This window comes from Dryobates pubescens, chromosome 19, assembly GCF_014839835.1.
Source record: "Dryobates pubescens isolate bDryPub1 chromosome 19, bDryPub1.pri, whole genome shotgun sequence".
Taxonomy (NCBI): Eukaryota; Metazoa; Chordata; class Aves; order Piciformes; family Picidae; genus Dryobates; species Dryobates pubescens.
In genome coordinates this window covers 6,598,230-6,617,031 of record NC_071630.1, presented here as the reverse complement: position 1 = coordinate 6,617,031, position 18,802 = coordinate 6,598,230, and the positions used below count along the sequence as shown (strand labels likewise).

The following is an 18,802-nucleotide window of genomic DNA, read 5'->3' as shown; positions in this document are numbered from 1 at the left end:
TTGGTCCCTCTTCAAAACCACAGAACATTTATTCTCATTCGGTAAGGAAAGGTGAATACCTTAATTCAAACATCTTGTACAGTAAAAGCCAGGCTTTCAGGGGAACTCATGACCAGGTTTTTAAGAGTACATTCAGACTCAAACCCCAAAGTTCAACACTCAATAACTTAAGACCTTTTGCAAATCCAGCTACTTGGTGCCAATATAAGACAGCCATTTGAAATTTTCCCTCCAATAGGGACATGCCTTCAGTGAAATGCACTGTGTTTTCCAGGTCATTGTGTAATATTTGAAACAAAATCCAATGTATCAATTAATTTGCACTTCCATAAATACTAGAGTGTTAAGATTATCTAATAATAAGAAAGTTAGCAGATTAAGGAACTGTGAACTGCTTTTTCATTGCTGAATTACAGAACCAGTAGATGTCAGAAATGTAAATGAATGTACTGCTAGCCTTTTACTGAATTCAAATCGATTTTCAGGCAGAACAAAAATTGGCTGAAGGACCATAAACAGAAGATAACAGACCACTGAGGAGAAGTACCTAGTGAAATGCCCCAGGGACATGCATTAGGCCTCACGGTACTTAATTTATTTTATTTTGATGACAAGGCTGACTCCACAGGACATATTTTCAGCTCTGGAGACTGTAGACCATTTAACTTCAAAGAACCAGGACTAATGATTGAAACAGAAATTTTACTGAAATCAGGTGTTTGTCACTAGTCTGTGCTGCCAGGCTTCTCCCTAGCCCTTCTCACACTCAGTTAACCCTTACCTGAAGAGCCCTTTTCTTGTCTGTCTCAACCAGCTGGCTAGCCTGTCATAACTCACACCTGCCCTAAGAACTGTTCCCATCTCGTTGCTATAGGTGCCCTTACACTAAGATCTGAATGACACGTTTTTTCAGAAGGTCACGTTCAATATGAGTTAAATCCAGCTGAAACTAGATAGTTGGTGACTTTTTCCTGCATTCATTGATGTTTTATAAGAGGCACAGTTTCACTCATAGCAGGCATATGGATATCCTGAGCTGGCTAATGGAGCATCTTTAAAATCAAGTTCTATCAGACAGCTTGAAATACTGTTAAAAGGGCTGCATGTAACATGCACTGAGGAAGAATTCTCACAGTTTGATCAAAGAAATGAAGTTATTACTGCAAACCAAATGTGAAGTGCTTCATTGAGATGACCATTAGAGATTCAGAAAGAGAAGGCAACGAAAGCAAGATTGTGAAACAGATAAACCTTGTACGGTCATCCAAAGGTAACTGAGAGGGGGGTGGAGGACTTATGATACTTCTTTATGCAAATATATTACACACTAAACTTCCTTTAAAATCCAGACTGGATTCAAATCTCTCACAAATGAAAAATCACTATGCCAGTTACCAGTAGTTTAAGCAAGATCAGTATCAGCTCAAGATTTCTCAGAGTATTTAAAAATGTTTGCTGCAGTCCATAATGCACTAACTTTTCTGACACAAGTCCTGCTTTTCTTGACATATTCCAGCAGCCAGCCTATGAAAAAAATGCTCACTGCAGTCTTTTTGCAGATTTTATCAGAAATACTGTTTTTCTTTGTAGAAGCTCTGTTTTTTCCTAGCAGTTTGATATGGATTAAAAGGCTTTGTTTAGTGGAGATAAAGCAGTTTCTTTTTGATCTTCTTGATCCTGTGTCTAAATAATATCTTTGCTTCCATAGTGCTGCAAATTGGCTGCATATCACCAGTGCTCAATACTTATTCTAAAGAGTTGCTTTCATTAATAAGGCATTCCTGGTCACTAACTTGCTAGATCAAGGAAAGGAGCAGCTTCTTAGTCACAATGGCTATTGTGCTGAAATAATTTCAGGACAGAATAATTTTTAGGGAAGAACAACTTTTCTATGAAAAACACTAGCGTTTAATCTAAACAACATCTGTGTGTGAACTGTGTTCATTGTGCATGGCCTACATCCATTGTTATGTGTGTGAAGAAGCTTATTTAAATGAGAGTAGTCAGGAATGATAGCTAATTTGATTAAGAAAGGGTACTGTTGATTAATATGTATAAACAATTATGTTTTTTCCATTTCCTTTAGTTGTGTTCCACCTCTTTGATTTCTTCCAAGTAATTACAGACAAGTCATCTCCATGCTTTTAAATCCCCAAGAATGAAAACTTAATCTTTTTTATGTCTGTGGTGTTTGACACCATCTCTCAATTTTAAGATACATTGGTAAGGCCCCTTCTGCTTTCACTGCCAGAAATGCTGCCTATGCATATTCTGACTTCCTCACTGTTGCCTCAGATAGGAGCTGGACTAATTACCAAAAAATGAACCATATGTTCTCCTATACTCTCCAGGTCTGATGCTGCAAATGTTTCCATGTTTAACTTTAGATGTGTGAGTAGTAACCCTGAACTCAGAGAGAGATTACAAACCCAAGTGTGCATCGTACTGACGTATAATAACTTTACCATTAATCTCTTCTTTCACTAATTAATTTTATTTACCTCTTGTGTTCTTGTCTGCACAAAGCAATTAAAGCCAATTGTTTAGAGGACTTCAGATAGTTGACTTTTCTTTCTTTTTTTTTTCTTTTCCTAGCTTATCAGTGTCCAATTTTGCAGCCTGGAAGATTAATAATTACTTAGGAGATGTGTGTAAATACTTCTCTGTATGTTCAAATACGGGCTTTGTACCTAGGGAGGCTTGACTACTGTTTGTTCTCTTTTTTAAACAAACTCATGAAGAATATTGCATCAATCTTTCAGTGCCTCCAAAATGGATGTAGAATCCAGGGTGAAGGAACTGACTTTGCATCACATCCAGAGTAGCAGGAGACTGAGATGTGGTGTCTCACAGGTTTATAGCTACCTTCAATGAAGGGGTCAATGTCATTGCAGAAGAAGAACCTGCCAGAATGATGAAGTTTTACACTAGTAAGTTTGGTGTTGTATCTTACAGGCTTTTATGCATGCTGATGTACACATAAACATATGGAAAATAAGAAACTTCTTGATTGTAGGACATGCATGAAAAGAAACTGGCTCTCTTTAATAGATATATATATGTAAGCCTAATTTTAAGATTCTGTTTAATCTAAGATTCTGTCTAATCTAATACACACCTCGCAGCCTTAACATTGCAATACTGTAATGCTGCTGTTCACACCCAGGACATAAAGTATACTTCATGTAATACAGCTGATTGGGATAAGACAACTGCCAGACAAATGATTTTCATATTCTCACTGAATACAATTCATGGAATGCTAGATACCAAGAGACTGAAGAAGGAAGAAATATAACAACTACCTTTTCCTACAGTATTACTCTAGACTAGTACTCCTTTTCTGTGCTACAAATATTGACTTAAATAAGCAATTTTCTTCAGACCTGGCACATCTCTCCACTCAGTCACATATGGAGTATTTCAGCAGCTTCTTGGAGCAGAAGTGAGTATGTCACTGAAGTTTGTTTCTCCATATGTCTGCCCCAGCCTTTTTAAACACTCACGTGAAATCTGTCTCTTGATGATGTATGAGTCTTTATGTCTACCAAGAAGAGATAATTTAGTAGGTATAAATTCCCCAGGGAAGCTGACAAAATGATGGGAGCAGCAGGGGAGAAAGAAGTGCAGGCCGCGTTTTTCTAGACAGATATTATCATGGAGCGAGCGAGCCAGGCAGGTCCGCGTCTCAAGTGGTGCGTAAAACCTTACGCAAAGGAGCGGGAGCGCTACACGGCTTTTGTGGGGTTGCACTACCACCTAGCGCAGTGCTCAGCGATTGCAGTCGCCGTCCAACACGGTTTGGTTGGTTTTTTGGGTTTTTTTTTTTTTTTTTGGTTTTTTTTTTTTTTTTTATGCTTACAACACTTAACAAAGAACTACAATGGGAAGCTGCTGTTACAAGTGCTGGCAGTGTGGTTTGCTTATATGAATAGATCTGAACATATCAGCATTTGGCTACGGGCAAAGGGAGGGCATGTTTGCTGAGTACTGGTAGTAGCTATGGTACTTCCTCACCTCACACAGCTGCAAAGTAGGCTGCCCCGGCTTGAGTTGCCAGGACAGGAGATACTAGGAGTGACTCTCACTTCACTAACCTGTAGTGCTCCAGTCTGTGCAGCCGACTGTATTTACGTGGCCAAGTGCCACATAGGCCTAGGCAGCTGGGCAGGCGAGGTGGCCTGCAGCCTCCTGGTGACATCTTCAGCACGGGGAGAGGTATTTCTGTCCAGCCAGGCCATCCTTGCCAAGCCATGCAACACGGAGGAGCTGACATGGCCACGGTGGTGAAATCTTGCCCCAGAGATCAGGACGTGACTATTAATGTCAAAAAGCTTAAAGAACAGTTCACTTTCTACTGTTTTCTGGGACCTCTCCATGTTCGTACCCCTCTCTTGAAAAGAGAGGGCTGGAAACACCAAATGCCCCCAAAAATCTGATATCCTTGTGCTGTCCATAACAACCTTGACTCACCCGGAGCCCACCAGCGTCCGAAGTCTCAGTGACACGGGTAATACCCACTGGGCTGAAGGCGGGCTTTAGAGATAAACCCCACCCACACGCTTCATCGTCCCGCCACGCCGGACTACGCTTCCCAAGTGCCTTGCTGCTGAAGCTCCGCGCAATTGGCGGGGCCGGCCGGAAGGGGCTGTGCAGCGCGGCCGCTGCCTGGCGGTGGCGGCGGAGCGGGGCTGTGTGGGGCGCCCGGCCCAATGGCGGCGCTGAAGTACGCGGGGCTGGACGATACGGACAGCGAGGAGGAGCTGCCGCCGGGCTGGGAGGAGCGGACCACCAAGGACGGCTGGGTTTACTACGCGAAGTAAGGCACGGGGGCGGGCAAGCTTAGAGCCCTCTGACCGCCCGCCTCTTCACCCTGGGGCAGCATCCGCGGAGCTGCCGCCGCCGCCCCTCAGCGCGGGGGGCAGGAGCTGCCATTTCCCGCCCTTTAGCCCAGGGGCAGCGCGGGCTGGAGCCGGGCATGGTGACAGGAGCGCTCCCCGGGTGACTGTTTCCGCGTGCGGTGCCCTCTTGACGCCTGGCAGCGTAGAGTGGGGGCTGGGCTCTGCCAGGGCCAGCCCTGCGGTGGCCGCGGGCAGCGGCAGAGAGGCTGGAGGAACGGCAGGGGAGCGGGCAGGTGGCTCTGTGCAGTGCTGACTGCCGCCGGGCACAGCCACAGCCTCCTGCCTCCTCCGGGAGTGATGCTGGAGTGGGTGCGGGAGCGAGCTGTCAGCAGTTGGTACTGGTGCAGTGCACTTCATGCTTCTGTGGGGAGTCCTTACACGTGTGGGCGGTGGAGCCTTACACAGTATTGTAGTCTTATGTATTCCTACATGAAGGGAAACCGATTTAAATTAATAAAATCTCTGAATTCGACTAGTCTACTAGTCAAGGCCTTTGGGTAAGTTTGTCTGCCGGAAGGTGCAATTGCTTGTGTAGAAATCCAGACTTGCTTACAATAAGGTGGCAAATAAATATGTCATAGAGCAGTCATTTGAAAACTTCCTAATACTACTTATGCTAGTTTCTGTTAAATTCTTTTCTTGCTTCTTCTGTTTTCCTGCCAAGCATCACCATTTTTGGACACATTTTCTGAGTCTATTAAGAGCAGAATAGAATTAACCAGGTTGGAAAAGACCTTCAAGATCATTAAGTCCAACCCATCACCCAACACCATCTAATCAACTAAACCTTGGCACCAAGTGCCTCATCCAGTCTCTTAAACACCTCCAGTGATAGTGACTCCACCACCTCCCTGGGCAGCACATTCCAATGGCAAATCACTCTTTCTATGAATAACTTCTAACATCCAGCCTAAACCTCCCCTGGTGCAGCTTGAGACTCTGTCTTCTTGTTCTGATGGTGGTTGCCTGGGAGAAGAGACCAACCCCCACCTGGCTACAACTTCCCTTCAGGTAGTTGTAGACAGCAATGAGGTCGCCTCTGTACTTCCTTCTCTCCAGGCTAAGCAACCCCAGCTCCCTCAGTCTCTCCCCATAGGGCTTGTGCTCCAAACCACTCACCAGCTTTGTTGCCCTTCTCTGGATACATTCCAGCAAGTCAGCATCTTTGCTAAACTGAGGGGCCCAGAACTGGACGCAGCATTCAAGGTGTGGCCTAACCAGTGCAGCGTACAGGGGCAGTATTCTTTAATGACTTCAGAGGTTTTTTTTTGTTGTAAGCAGCAAAACTTCAGTTGGAAGTCAAACATTAATTTGAAGTTTTTTAGCCTCCTATACTCCCTGGTTAGTTTGTTTTCCTTCACAACCGTGGCTATATGGAAACCTGGTAACTTCTAACAGCAGTTTTGACCTTTCCTAAAGAATGAATTGGCATGTTTTCTTTATTTTTTTTTTTTTTTAAAGACAAGCTATTTTCTGAACTGTATTTAAAAAAAAAAAAAAGCCCAGAACTTTATTTACCATATGAAAACAAATTTGGGATTATATCAGAAAAGTTACTGGGCAATTAAAAAAATATCTTAAACTTTTCTTTTCCTACAGTCACCTGGAAGAAAAAACACAATGGGAACATCCTAAGTCTGGGAAGAGGAAACGTGTCGCAGGAGGTTTGTGTTAATCTTTTGTGATGAACTGAAATTATGTTGAAAACATCAGTTGGAGTCTGTGCAGGAGTTAGGCCCCATTTTGATCTTCTAGTTGACAACCATCTAGGCAAACTGACCTTGCAAAATACATCTGATTTCAGTGGGGCTTTACCTGTGGGATTGTGCCTGTGTAGAACAATCATTTTACAGTTTTAGGGCTTTATTATATTGCTCCAAAAACCCCATGCACAAATACCCGGCTAAAAGAGTCAAGGGATTGTTGTACTGTGGCTTGTGAAACATACAGGTAAATCAATATTTACAGAACTCTCTGATTGTGTTCTGGTATTTTGGTGTTCACTAGATAATTTTTATAGTTGGATTATATTCTTCCAAGAATCTTTTATCAAAGAACATCTCAGGCACAGAAGGAAGTCCTATTAGTTTTTATTTTACAGTGGAATGCTTTTGCCAGTGGAGAAGGCAGCCAGTGTTGCAGGATGCTTCCAGAGGTGTATGACATCTTACGGACCTTAGATCAGTGTCTTAAATTAGATCTTCCCGGAAGCTGGATATGGCATACCTAGGGGGACTATGCTGTTGGCAAGCTGTGCTTTTGGCATTGCTAATGTGACAATAACTGTATTGTTATTGGTAGATTTTGAACAGATTGAGTTATAATTAAGCACTTTTCATCCAGGACTGGAAATAGTGGAAATGGGATCTTCTAAGCACTTCCATAGTGTCTTTTATATAAGAATTTATTTGGTAAAGATGTGTAATTTTTGTTACTTCATCTGCCCTTCCAGTTTTACAGAATCATTTAGGTTCTATTTAAAATGCCCCACACCCCCTTAAAGGTTCTGAGCTTCCAGCTTTTGGTACACATAGCATGTAACTTTTCCTACATTTAGTTGAATGTTTTTGCTATTTACTTCATCGGGATTAGACACTGAACTGTGTGCAGTATAGGTGGGTATGTACTGGAAAACGTCGTTGCATTTTGCCTGTTTGTGCTATAACATGAAAAAAAATCTGTAAATGATTTTCAGATTATCTTTGTACTTGACATGCAACTCACTACACATGTGCCTGGTCTGCTGTGTACTGTGCTTTTATTAGAGACCGGTTGTGTGTGGTTAGGGAAGCAGTCCTTACTTCAAGTTCCAATATTTAAGTGCAGCAGGTAGCTGCATTACCTACAGAAATAATGCAGAATTTCCCCACATCTCTCTGAGAAATCACTTAAACCTCAAATGTGAGTGTATTTTAATGCATCAAAAAATACAGTGTTGGGTGTGTTTCCTAGATCTGCCATATGGATGGGAGCAGGAGACTGATGAAAACGGACAAGTCTATTTTGTAGAGTAAGTATGTTAAAATATAGAGTATGGACAAGTAGGACAACTGTGTTTTGTGTTGGTAGCCTGTTTTGAGTTCTGATGCAGTGAAAATACCAGATGGAATGGGAAAGAAACAAGTAAGTACAACTTCAGAATCCATATGTAAAGACTACAATTGTAGCAATGTCTAAACACCTGTTTGTGGTTTTCTGAGTTTTGTGTGCACAGAATAGCTTAGGTGGCAGGTTGAAGTGACTTGCATATCCATCTCAAAATGTGAGCTGACCCTCAGGTAGTGTTTGTGTGGACTTGTTTTCTTTATGCACCTTTACAAAGGTGCTTTGCTGTGCTTTAAACACAGAGGAGAAAACCAAAATTGCTGCAGCTCTGACTCACTTGCCATGTAAAGCACAGCAATAATAGAGAAAAAGCATTAGATAGCAATGATTTTTAGAAAGGTAAGAGCAGAAAGGTTTGTGGGAATGTTTCCTTCATAGCTTTTCAATGGCAGGGTCAAAAAGGGTTAAGTTATCTTAAACTGACTTGGCAAAGTGAAACGTATTCCCAGGCCAAAATAGGAAGTGAAGTCTCTTTGTCCTGTAATTAAGGGCTGGACCCTGAAAAGTGTTGCTTGGTGTCTAAATCTTCTAAAGAAACCTAAAACTTTGTTTTAGAAAGACGAGCCCAACCTAAATTGTGTTACTTGCTGAGCTGATGTGAAGCAATTTGTTTCTAGTTGTTTGAGGGGAAAAAAAGCACTGATATACCTGTTATTGCTAGATTGTTGCAAGGGAGTAGTGCAGGTCCCCTTTGTAAAGCTCCTAAGAGGACAGGATCTCTCATATAGTGTGCTTTTTGCCTTCACAATATTCTACTTTCTTTGTCAGCGGTTCACATGAAGTTCAGACAGTGTTGTGAACTATGTGAGTACAATTTTAATAGATGCTGTCACAATTGGGAAAATGTCTGGTATAAGAGGAATCAGCATCATTTTAACAAAATTGAAAAAAAGAAATGAGTTTGGGAGAATTTAAATAATGCACTGGAATTGTACACAGCAGTGGTTGAAATACATTTAAAATCGAGATGCAGACTATAGAAGGATCCAGATAGTTGAATTCTTTTGGTGTTTTTTTTTGCAGCCACATAAACAAAAGGACTACCTACCTTGACCCAAGACTGGCCTTTACAGTTGAAGATAATCCAGTAAAACCTACCGCTAGACAAAAATATGATGGAAACAGCACTGCAATGGAAATACTCCAGGGTCGTGACTTAAGTGGCAAAGTGGTTATAATCACGGGAGCAAATTCAGGAATAGGTAGGTGAACATTACACATAAGGTAAAAGACGCAACATTTATCTTACAGGCTACTGTGGTGTTCAAACATCTGCGTGCTTTTGGTGGTTTGCATTACTTCCATCTAAAACTCCTAGTTAGAAAGCTTTGTTCAGATTTGTATAGCGCTTTTTAAGTATGCATGGATGATTTGGAGGAGAGCTACAGGAAAGGCATCAAGTTCTGAAACAACTGTTTTTTTTCTTTTTGTCTGTTAAATGGTGATGGAGGCATTTTACATTATATAAATATATAAATGATGGCTGTGACAGAGAGGGGAAGTTTCCCTGCCCTAGCCAGCAAGATGATAAAAAGAGTGAGATTTGTTATGGCTGCAGGAGAGTTCAGAGAAAGTATTCAGAAAAACTTTCTAAGTAAACTCAGGCAAAGGTTTTCCAAGGAGGCTGTGAAATTTTTATCTCTGAAAGTATTTTCAAGTCAACCTGATGATGGACTTGTGTCAGAATGTCATATTGGATGCTCCTTTAGGGCAATAAAATATGTTTATGACTTTCTGAAATCCTCGTTGGTTGTGTTTTCTAGCAGGTTCATCAATCTTTGTAGACACTCAGCTTGTTTAGGGATCCATTCCATAGTTTTACTTCTATGGTGGCTGAGTATTTGAGAGATTCTAATTAGCTGCTTTTGTTTCATTTTATAATGAAACTTTGGTACTTAGGGCCTTTGCCTCTCTTCTCAGAAGACAGGCTTTCTTCTCCAACTTCATTTGCTAGGCTGTTTGAAGTTCCACTCAGCAACCTGCCCCAGATGTGCCTTTTTCTGTGGGTTAAATCTGTAGAGTACCCACAAATACTAAAACACTGATTGGGTTTGGTGTTAGATTTGAACTTTTTTGCTAAATGAGATGATCTATCTAAATCCTAGATAACTGTTAATCTTTGGTTCCCTTTTGTGGTTTGCATTTTTCTTTATGGTGGGATTGCATCAATACTGAGAGTCCTTAGGCACGTTATTTGATGTCTTTTAGTGTGGGAACTTGACTTTGATGCATTTATGAGGACATTCTTGGAGACCTCAACAATGGGTTAATAACTGGACTTGTCACCCTGAATTCTCTTGGTCTTTACTTCTTAATTATTTAATATTGTGCTATCCCCCTGGAATCGAATGAAGAATTTGCTGCTTTCCTGTGGCTTGCAATTTAGGCTTTAAGAGCACATGCCCCACTTTCACTGCACGATAAGTTGCTCCAGATTGCTATTGCAGTTAGGACAGCAAGTGTTGGACTTACCCATTTCAGTTAAGAATTTGTGTCCTCTAGTACAGTTTAAATTCCAGATTCTTGGCACAGCATGTCTTTACACTGCATCCAGTAGCAGAATTTGTTTTACATGCAGCTGTGCAGTCTCAGAGTGTTTAAGAGCTAGGAGAAGATCTACAGTTCATATTTGCTGAAGGAGCTGCAAGTGTTTCGTATATGGCAAAAGTTTCATCCAAGATGTATGGTGCTTTTGTCAAGACTTTTCTTTACTGTTTCTTCCTTAGTTTGAAATCTGGATTGAGGAGCATATCCTGCACCAAATCTTCTTCACTTCTGACATACATCCACAGATGTATGTGCACATACACATATACCTTGAATTACACTAGTAAGTGAGGGCAGGAGAGTGGGAGTGAAGTAAACTGTGGACTTGTGCTGCTGTATGACCTTAGCACATAAGGAGTCCAGAGCTACACAGGTGACGTAGCAAATGTGTGATTAAGGTGGTGTTATGGCCTGTGTAACACCTGGGCACACACTGTTGCATTTAGTATTGCTATAGTCCTAAGCTTTGTGTCTCATACTACTTACCAGTTACTATGGAACATGGATTAAGGAGAAAGCAGTTCCAGGATTTATGCTTTTTATATAATCTGTGTTCTTTTTTCCTAGGTCCAGGAGCTTCTGAGATGATTACTTAATTACTGAGAGAGTGCTATGGATAACTTAGGCAGTGGTAGAGTTCTAGTGGAATCACACATCTTAAATGTTACTTCATTGCCATTAAGTTCTCTAACATGCCTGTAAAATAGGGAGACTGTCTGCTCTGTGGTTCTTCTTTTCATTACTGCTTAGAAATATGGACTTAATTCCCTAAGTTACACACTCACTTTCTTAATTTAGTCCTTTAAATTGCTGCAAAAAGTATGGGTAAAAATATGTACAAGGAAAAAAAATAGATTTGTAAACACTTCATCAGTTTTCATTAGCAACTTGGAAAAGGTTTCTTACAATATAAAGGGACCATAGCAGATCAAGAGTTATTAGTAAAATGTTTTCTTAATTTGGAAGTTTTTTCTTCTGACAGTGTAGTCCAAATAATTACATTTTTCTCTTCTTTGTTTATTTCAAGCTCAATCAAAATTGGTCTGAGTATCACAGCAGAAGATGAGGTGGCTCTTAGTCATGGTAAAGGTGATGTAGTAAAAAGAAGGCTGACTTACTGAACAGTTTAGTCTTGTGTCAATCCCTCTGATTTTAAAAACTTATTTTTCTATGTACATTTAACTCTGAGTAGTGTAAATTGTCAGTTTGTTCTCTCAAAGTCAGTAAGACTTGCTCTGCTCTGAAGAATTGAAGGTAACTTGTAGTTTTCTCTGTGTGTTGTTTCAATGTCTTAGAAGTTTCAGCATCACTTTAGGTTACAGAGAAAACACTTCCCTAGCATGCTTCTTGTATGAATAAGCTTATGCTCTCTTGATTTTTCCACTAGAGGGCTGTGTTGCTCTTTGAAAACACTAAACAAAAGAGAGCTGGTGCTTTTTCTTCTTTTCAGTAAATGCTCCTGTACTTTTGTTGTTTGTGGTTTTAGTTATTAGGGCTAGAAGTCAACATTTCTACAAAGCCTGTCAGCTGTTCATCTAGCTTTTAATTCTTCTAAAGAGATGTGGTATTTTTCAACTGTATGTAAGCAATCTCCTTGAGTCAATTATTTAAAAAAAAATACATTATTTGATTTTAGTATCAGGGAGACAGTTGTGTAGCTTGTTTTTTTCTGTGACTTGTCTAAAGTCTGGGTTTAAGATTTATATAGCTGTATGAGCTTGAAACGACAATGTGTGCTGTTTTCTGTATCAGGTGCGGTTAGCTCTGACCTATTGTGACTGCTAGAGTATGCATGGACAGTGAAATGTAAGTAGTGTTGCAGGATGTTATGGAAGTGCAAAATGTGTATGTTCTGTGCACCCAGGCAAAGTCCTAGGTGATCCTGCTTTGGAAGGGGGTTGGACTCTGTGATCTCTGTAGGTCCTTTACAACCTCTAACATTCTATGACTCTGTACATCATAGTGGCAGAAGCTAAAGAAAGTTTGCTTTACTGAGAGAGTGATGTTGCATAGCTTTAGAATTCCTGATTTCTGAGCTTTTGGTATGTCCTGTAGAAGTGTTTGATTATTATTTTTTTTTTTAAATACTAGTATTGCTTTGTGTCTTGTAGTTAAAAAGCAGAATATGCTTCAGAGCCTCGACAGAAGCAGGTGGCTAACGTTAGCATTTCTCATGCCAACTCAGTAATAGCTAATTGAGTAATGGCTCTTTAAGCTACTAAACATAAGAGGAGCAAAATTAAACTTTTAAAGCTTATCTACATTTCTTGTGAAGATCATTTCAGGTCTCTAATAGATGCTGGTTGGCTTTCACTGCTGTGCCCTCGATCTATTGGCAATGGAGAAATAGGAAGAGTATGATGAAAAAGGATACCTTTACTTAAGGAATCAGAACCTGACCTCTCTGTACCTGCAGAGAAGAGGATTTTGTGGATGTGGGGTACCATTCTAGTTGCAGAAGTTACTGAGATTGTTTGTGGGCAACATTTTTTTTACTGAGGCTGTCTTTATCAGCCTTTACAAAGAAGGTAACATTTGCTGAATCCTAATTAGGCCAGTGAATGGTCTCATTTAAGTCAAACATGAATCATATGGGAGGAATAAAACAGGCCCTTACAACTACCATTGCAGACTCTCATTTTAATAGTAGTAGCCTGACTGTCTTAAATATGTCTTTCACTGCATTGTGTGGAGTTTGGTGCTCTGAGCCCACAGATGCTTGTGTGAATCTGTCAACAAGGAATTGGTCAGCCCTATTTTTGAGCTGGATTGCATATTTTCCTTGAAAAATGTGCACATGTTTCTTTGAAATCACAAAGGTTATTTTCATTTTTCTCTTGTCTGTTTCCAGATGAAATGGTACTTAAGGGTTATTCAACTGGCAGGACTTTTACAAAGGATAATTCTCAACCTCAAATGCACTTTATGGTTTTTTCTTATATGGTTTTTGAATTTTTCCTATGCTGTAACACCTGAATTTTGTCAGCCTGGAAAAAAAAAATCAGCCTCTTTTTATTGGATAGTTTGTTTTAAAAGAAGTATTCTTTAAGGAAAAATACATCATTCTGATTTTGGCCTGGATTATTTTTCTCAAGTCCATTTGCATGTTGACTTTTCTCAAAGATTTCTAATTGTTAACTTTTTTGGGTATGTTTTATTCTGACAAATAAGCAAAGTGTTTGCTTTCCAATAATTATCTATTCTTTTCATATAAGAGGAGAAAAAAGGATGTGACATGGGGAAGCAAGCTTGTGACAATGCTTCTTGCATGATCTTTTCTTACTACTATTTCCCTAATTTAGTGAAAAGAATTTGTCTGAGTCAAAGCTGGTATTCATAAATGCAGGAATTCCTCTGGTATAATAAGTTGAAACTTCTGTCTGTTTCTATTAAGAAGAGTTTCTGTGAAAGCACAGATTCTGTGGCAGCCCAGTGGTGCAGAGAGAAGGGAAGTACTGGGGTTTTGCTAAGGAGGTGCATCTTATGTTCTCACTAAACCAGCATAACTTGTGGTGAATGAACTATTACAACCTTTGCATGGTTGTATGTTTTCATGCTGGAAGCGATTCACATGTGGAGAACTGAAGTGGCTATTATTTAGGAGGTTTGGGTTCAAAGCTTATTGAGAGGCAGACAGAAAGATCAGCAGTATATAACCTTGGATTATTTTTCTTGGCAAAGTCCTAGCTGTCCCTGAGAATGTTTTCTTGGGATGCTTTTGTATTTATTGGGCTTTTAAAAGCATGCAAGAGTTGTTCCTTGATGCAAATTTTGGGTTTTGGGTGATTCTAGGCTCTCTGTACCACATGTTTCACTATCATCAGCAGTACAGTGGATAAACACAAAAGCAGAACTGGCCTGGGTGCAGGCAGTGTGTGTATGCTTTGCTCTGGCAGACTAAAATAACTTTTCTGTGAAAAATAAGTTATCCATAAAAAAAATTGTTTTGCAGATCTAACTTTTGCAGCAGTCTTCTGCCAGCACAGTTGCATTGTTAAGGGGCTGTTTTCTTGCCATCCTTTGCCAGCAGAACAGCGGCAAACAGGGTTTGGTTTTAAGCCCTTTTAAAATGTGGTTGGATGAGGAGGGTGAAGGGAAGAAAATAATCATCCTTCAGCCTAATCCAGTTTGGTGTTGTATGTGCAGCCATGTATTTTAGTTTTTGTTGTTACTCTGTCTTCAACAGACTTTCTCATTCTCTTGAGGAAAAACTGCTTAATGAGGAATTAATGGGAAAAAGTAATGCTGAAAAAATTAACCACTGAATTCCCGTAATTCCTGTGATCTGCACACTGTGGACCAAACTTGATGGGTTATTTTAAACCACATCAGTGGCCCTATCATGAAGTTCCTGTCTGTTATGTTGTTTGTTTCTTACTTAAACACACATTAAAACCCAAACGTCATAGTGTATTTTTTTTTCTCCTGGCATTTTCTTTTTGGAAGTCTAAAACTTCGTAGCAGGCATGGATTTTGTTGTAGCAGTGTTTTTGGGGAATGGGAGTACAGTGCTTTTCCAGGAGAGCCTGGATCTTGCAGGAAGTGTATTTTGGCCAGAGTACATTATCTGGGTATTTGGCATGTAAAAGCACAGCTTATGGAGGGGAACATGCCTGTGGGATGGTACTTTTGACTCATCCTGTTGTGGGATGTTAGTAGCTGTCAGTCGGGTTAGTACTGATGTATTTTGAACAATTAAGCTGCTAAAAGCTATTATTTTCAGACTTAAAATAATGTTAATAGAAGAGTGTTGGTTTGATTTTTGCAGTGCTATGTTCTGAAGATTTGTGGTAAGACACAGTCATTAAATTTTCCATGTGTGCCATCACTCTGTTTTAACTGGAGTGTAATATTATGGGATCCTAATCCTGCTCTGCTTTCCAGAGGGCTCCAAATGCTTACTTGTTAGTATTGTAAATACTAAAAGGTCCTCTTGGACTTCCATAATCTTATTTTTCTTATTGAGTAAGCTGAAAATGGTGTCAGATGTTCATACTGCTTTTTCATGTCCATTTTGATGAATCTATTTATTACTTCTGTAATAAGTAGTACACATGGTTGGTTAGCCAAGTTATTGAACTTCATCAACCTTGGCTGAAATTCACAATGCATGTGAAACTTGTTGTAACATGTAAGAAATTACATCTGGGCTAAAAGATTCAGTAATGATTACTACTCCTAATGGAATCTTTTCACAAAGGATGAGGTTGAGCTATATGCCTATGGTATGCTTTTTGGTTCCACTCTTGAAGGAGAATAACACACTTGTAGAACAGGAGCCTTTATATGTGATGCTTTCTTGTCTGTTACCTGAAAGTTAAAAAGACTTTTCAGTGGCCTGCAATGTAACTTGATGGCTTTTCTGTCTTTTGACATATTTAACTTAACAAAGGTTTTTCCTCATTTTCTGCATCTTTTATGCAGAGTTGAGAAGCCCTTTTGCATGATTCAGTCTATCTCGCTGCAACACAGAACTTCCTCTCTGTGTCATTTTCTGTCTTCGTGTTTTGAAAGCTAATTGTGCTGCGAGAATGATTTGAATGATTTCAGCTGTTCATTTGGATTTCTTTGGAATGCTTGCTAGATGGTGGGGACAGATAGAGGTTGATAAATGTATACTGCTATCTCAGAAGATACTGTCATTAGAAATCTAGTGACTTTTCTAGATACTGTCAACAATATTCACAACCTAGAGATGTACATTAAAGGGCATGATGTTTTTCACTTACTAGCAGAAAATTTCTTGGAGGCTCTACCTATGCTAAGCAGTAGGACCACCAGAAGAAAGGATTTCAGAATTTTGTGTCCCTTTCAAACTTCTCATGCTTGATTGTGTCAAGCTGCATAATGCATTTTCATGCCCTTCTTGAAAGTGTGACATAGGTCTTTTATTCTTTTTCCCCTACAGCCTTGCATTATAGTGCAATAACTTCTAATTCTTACTTGCTTTCCCTTCTTCTTGCTTTTGTGTATGGACACTTTTTTGTTAATACTGTTCTTATTCTTCATCTTTTGTTTCAGAAATCCATCTCCTGCCTTACTTTGTATGTCGGAACCACATGGTGGATCATTTGAGTTCCATAACAGCTTCCCATCTCCCTCTTTCCTTCGTAGTTTAAAGTACGCCCAAAAAGGTTTGCCAGTTTTGAGCCTTGGGAGGTTGGTACCCTCCTGAATGCCGTCTAATCCAGAAAAAAAATAGAATTTAAGGAGGTAACCCTGGACTGTATAAATTACCAGACCTCCATGTATTGTTATCTTGTCCTTCGGTAGCTGTCTCTTATCTGCTGGTTTTATTTGCTTGCACTAGAAGGAATGATGAGCTGCATCTTCACTGTAATCAGTTACTTTCACAAGATCCTGAAATGACTCTTGTATGAAAATCTTCTTCTGCTGCTCAGCTAAACAATTGTCTTGTCTCACATTGCCCAAACACAGAACTGGGTAGTGACTGCCAGAAATCAAGTAGCGTTATTTTAACTTTCGGTCTGCTCATCTGTTCCTTTCCCTCATGACACAAAATGCGACCTCTTTAGCACAGGACCTAGCTGTGTGTGTTTGATTCTCTGCAATGACACTTTTTGTAACCTAACTGTGAGCTGTTTAGGACAGCACCTTGTTTTATTATTTATCTGTAAAATGTCTAGTGTCCTTTTAAAAAACCTTTCACTGTTTGTGTAAGTGATACAAATAAATACCAAGTTTGTTTTAAGAAAAACATTGGTCCAATTATGTTCTAGTACTTTCCTGGGATCTTTACATAACACAGAGCGTTTCTCATGAAATAACTTACGGATTAAAGCTTGGAGGATCTGGTGCTTTAGCTGACAGCACAGTATGTCTTTTAATTATTCTGCCTTGGATGAAGTATTTCTCTTTATTAAATTTACTTCTTTTATTAACACTGCGCTGTTGTACTTGCCAAAAGGAGATTCAAAACATGCAGCTAATTTTTTTTGTTATGTTTAATTAGGGCTCAGCTCAGCAGTACAGAAACCTATGATACTGTTGGCTTACAGAAGAACAGAAGTGTACTTGAAAAGAAACTAGACAACTGCTGGCTTTTTTTTTCCTCCATTTTTGCTTTGGTGGGAAAAGCTGTTGTGTTGCCTAAAGCTACTGCTGCTGCAAAGAGCAGCTTTAGAGAGAAGAGTAGAGTTTGCCAGCCCCATTTCTCTGAACTTGGAACTTTAAAAAAAATGTCTCATTAAACAAAAAAAACCCTAAAAACCTGAGAGAGAAATTTTAATTTCTTTGGCCTTTTTTCTGGTCACTTGAATAAGCTTGTCTAAGGTGTGTTAAGAATAGCAACAATAAGAAGGTGAAGTGAGATCACCTTGCGGTATGCAACAGAATTCTCCATCCTCCCACATCACCCAGCAGGTTCACCCAGGTCCCTGGGCAAAAGCAGTCCCACGGGTGGTGTGCCTTTACCTGAAGCAGGACTAACCTTTTTCCCTGTGATATTCTTCCTGGGTTTTAGTAGGCCATTGTAATGTTTAACCTTCCCAACAGCTGGTGTGTAGTAGGGGGTGTGATACACACACTCAATGCCATGCTCCTTGGTCCAAGCATCTATGAGGCTGTTTTGAAAATGAGGCCCTTTATCTGACTCAGTTCTTTCTGGGGTGTCATGTTACCATGGCATTTGTTTTTCAGAATCCAGGGTGGTGTTCTGAGTGGTAGCATGGGGCATTGATGTTTCCAGCCATCCAGTGCTTGCTTCTACCATTGTAAGCACACAGCATTTGCAGTGGCAGGTTTGTGGCAGAGATAGAATCAATTTGCCAGGCCTCCCCATATCTATATGTCAACCATCATCCTCCATACCAAAAGTGGGCTTTACTCACTTGGCCTGTTTGACTGCAGCACACAGTTGACATTCATGGATAGCCTGTGCAATAGTGTCCATGGTTAAGTCCACCCCTCAGCCTTGACCCTACCTGTATGTTGCATTTCTTCGTTGATAGACTATTGTGGGCCCACCGGGCTGGAAATAATTCACTCTTACATTGCCAGTCCTGATCCACCTGAGGCACCGTAATCTTGGCAGCCTGAGCTACCTGCTGGTTGTTTTGATGTTCTTCAGTGGCTTGACTCTTGAGTATGTGGATGTCCACATGATGTACTTTGACCACCAAGTTGTCTGCCTGAGCAGCAATGCCTTGCCACAGTTCAGCTGCCCAGATGAGTTTACCTCTGCTGTTTTCCTTACATTGCGGTAGCCACTCCCACAAAGCATTCCACCA

At 40.2% G+C, this 18,802-nt stretch overlaps 1 protein-coding gene across 2 annotated transcripts in view; it reads left to right on the top strand.

The window, feature by feature from the left end:
* Positions 1-4,644: 4,644 nt before the first annotated feature.
* WWOX (WW domain containing oxidoreductase) overlaps positions 4,645-18,802 on the top strand; it is a 519,864-nt gene continuing 505,706 nt past the window's right edge. For both annotated transcript variants that reach the window (XM_054170124.1, XM_054170125.1), the window contains exons 1-4: positions 4,645-4,819; positions 6,501-6,565; positions 7,854-7,911; positions 9,030-9,208. In XM_054170124.1, coding sequence (XP_054026099.1) covers positions 4,713-4,819; positions 6,501-6,565; positions 7,854-7,911; positions 9,030-9,208 — 409 coding nt within the window. In that variant the 5' untranslated portion in view covers positions 4,645-4,712. The remainder of the gene's footprint in view (positions 4,820-6,500; positions 6,566-7,853; positions 7,912-9,029; positions 9,209-18,802) is intronic.